General features: G+C 52.8%; 1 protein-coding gene across 1 annotated transcript in view; it reads left to right on the top strand.

The window, feature by feature from the left end:
* Positions 1–2116, top strand: part of LOC136489815 (uncharacterized) — a 30865-nt gene extending 28749 nt beyond the window's left edge. Inside the window, exon 4 of the mRNA XM_066486353.1 lies at positions 1410–2116. Coding sequence (XP_066342450.1) covers positions 1410–2116 — 707 coding nt within the window. The remainder of the gene's footprint in view (positions 1–1409) is intronic.
* Positions 2117–3221: the final 1105 nt, after the last annotated feature.

A 3221-nucleotide genomic window follows, 5' to 3' on the forward strand; every position in this document is an offset into this window, starting at 1 on the left:
TAATAAATCACGACTCACAGTGAAAGTGTACAACCTCTGCAGAGTGTAAAACTTGTATATCAGCCGTGCTCACGGTCACGAGCGGCCTTGAAACATTTACGGAATAGATGATCAATAATGGAATAGATGATGAACACAGATGATACTGATAATGAAGATGCTCACTAAAGATTACTGTTTATGTTATTCATTATTCTTGTTTACCTAATCATATGTTTGTGTGGGCTTGTGAATAAACTTGTTGCCACCCAATTGCTAAAAGGTGACTCATTAAAAGCTAATCGCAGTTAAACCAGTGCCAGCCTTTTGAGTCTCATGAACCCCATGTTATATTTGTTGAGTACGACATGTACTTACGCTTGCTTTATTTTTCACATATTTGGATAAAAATCCCGGATGGGTACCAGATTGCTAGAGTTTGGAGGAATTAGGTTTGTGATCAACCAGCCAGTTGTCCTGTGGAATTCACTATGGGAAACTAGTAATTTACCGAGTGTCGAATACTTTGCCGAGTGCCAAATATTGGGCACTCGGCAAAGACTCAGTTTGTCGAGTGCAGCCATCGGCAAAATAAAACACTCGGCAAAGGCTATTTTGCCGAGTGCCTAGTACTCGGCAAAATATAGGCACTCGGCAAACCTTAATATGCTGAGTGTCAGGCCCTCGGCAAACTAGAGCACTCGGCAAATATTGTCAGAGGCATAACGGACCCAACGCCGGCAACTTTGCCGAGTGCCAGGCGTTAGGCACTCGGCAAATAATTAAGTTTGCCGAGTGCCACGGATTGGCACTCGGCAAATTTTTTTTTTATTTTGGCCACCAATTTTTTTGGTAGCCCTACAACAGTACTAGGAACCACATATTCAAATTTTGCACATTTTGACTGATTTTTTCTATATTTCATTAGTTTATTCCATTTTGTTGATTTTTTTTGGAAAATACGAGTTTGAACTGCAGGTGATCACATGTGGAGATGTCCTGGTTTGTAAGCATGGTACGTGACAACGTACTCGAAACTTTCTCGTATGCATTTGTAAGCATTTCGATGCACCTGCAGTTCAAACTCGTATTTTCCAAAAAAAATCAACAAAATGGAATAAACTAATGAAATATAGAAAAAATCAGTCAAAATGTGCAAAATTTGAATATGTGGTTCATGGTACTGTTGTAGGGCTACCAAAAAAAATTGGTGGCCTAAATAAAAAAAATTGCCGAGTGCCAATCCGTGGCACTCGACAAACTTAATTATTTGCCGAGTGCCCAATGCCTGGCACTCGGCAAAGTTTTTTAAATAAAAAAAGGGAATCTTCTTTGCCGAGTGCCGTAGATCTTGGCACTCGGCAAAGCTGTGGGCGGTTAAAAAAATACGTCGGCCTCCCGACCGACACACTCACACACACCACACACAGCGCCGCCGCCTTGCCTCCCCGCGCCGCCATGCTCCGCCGCCCCGCCCTGCCCCGCCCCGTGCTGCCCCGGCCGTCGCCACCGCCACCCCACCGCGCCCCCGGCCCCTGGCCCCGGCCACCCCGCGACCGCCACCCCATGCGCCCCCACCACCGCCACCCCGCCACCGGCCACCCCGCGTGCCCCTAGCCCCTGGCCGCTAGAGGAGGAGGGAGGAGGAGCAGGCCACCGGAGGAGCCCCACCCCGCCGCTCGCCTCAACCCGCCGGAGGTGCCCCGCCCCGGCCGCGCCGCCCACCCACACCTACCGGCCGACCACCGCCCACCCTGCCACCAGCCACCCCGCCACCGCCACCCCGCGCGGCCCTAGCCCCCAGCCGCCAAAGGAGGAGGGAGGAGGAGCAGGCCACCGGAGGAGCCCCACCCCGCCGCTCACCTCAACCCGCCTAAGGTGCCCCGCCTCGGCCGCGCTGCCCGCCCACGCCCGCCGGCCAGCCCGCCCCAAGGAGGAGGAGAACCTCCGCGCCATCCGCTGGCCACCGGAGAAGGAGGAGGACCCCGCGCCACCCGCCAACCTCGTCCACACTGTCCGTCGTGCCTGCCCCCATTCTGAGCAGAAGGTGGGAGAAAGGGCGGAAGAGGAGAAGGGGAACAGGAGAAGAGGAGGCCGAGAAGAGAGGAGGAGGAGGTGCCCCGCCCCCGCCCCTTGACGCCGCCTCGTCCGCGACCCTCGCCCCGTTCACGGCCTCCGACGTCCAGGTATTGCCCTTCCCTCGCTTCATGGTGTATAATGCTGGTGAAGGAGGAGGTGTAGGTGTGGGTGGTAGTGGCGTGCAATGGTGGTCATTGTGGTGGATGTGGTGGTGTGGTCATGGTCGTTGTGGTGGATGTCGTGGTGTGGTCGTGGTCGTGGTGGTGGTGGTAGTGTGGTGGTTGTGGTTGTGGTGGTGTGGTCATGGTGGTGGAGGTTGTGGTGGTGGTGGTGTGGTCGTGGTCATGGTGGTGGTGGTAGTGTGGTGGTTGTGGTGGTGGTGGTGTGGTCGTGGTGGTGGTGTGTTGGTGGTGGATTAATATATATCTGGCTATCGGCCATTGTGCCATATTTGTTCCCTTGATATGTGGTTGTCGGCCATCATGCCGGTTTTTTCTTGCAGGTTTTGGAAACCTCCCCGTACAGGGGAGGTTATGCCAAAATTTTCAACTTATAGTATTGTGTTTCTTCTTTTGCAGAGAAGAGCATGTCAGAGGGGACTCGGCGACCCCGATCCTCTTCGTCGGTGTTGCGGGTCTACCTGCACAGCATCGCCTTGTCACTGCCCCGACTCGCCACTACCCCGCTAGCCTGACTCCACTGCCACCCTAGGTATAAATAAGCCCTCCTCCCGTATCATTGTCTTAGATCGCGTAACCCAGTTAGGCGTCTCCCGTCCGAAAGAGATACGGTCGTAGGTATGCGGATCTTTGCATATCTACAACCGTATCTGTTTCGGATTGTCCATGTTTTTTGGACAGCCCATGAATGCGTAGATGAGTTAGTTTCCATGGTCTGCTCCGGTCCGAGACCGAGTTTTGGCAGCTCTTCCCTATTGTTCTCCGGATACACACTCTCCCTGCCAGGACGTGTATCGAGAGAACAGCGGGGAGGTGCCGCCGAAATTCCGTCTCGGATAGGAGTAGAGCATGGAGACTAACCTCATCTACGCATCCGCGGGTGGGATTAGGACCTATCCTTCACCTATTAGATAGTAGGAACGCCGTGTAGATACAATTGCTGGTTTTATTACTCGCTTATATATATATATATATATATATATA

Source organism: Miscanthus floridulus, chromosome 10 (assembly GCF_019320115.1).
Source record: "Miscanthus floridulus cultivar M001 chromosome 10, ASM1932011v1, whole genome shotgun sequence".
In the NCBI taxonomy this organism is placed as follows: Eukaryota; Viridiplantae; Streptophyta; class Magnoliopsida; order Poales; family Poaceae; genus Miscanthus; species Miscanthus floridulus.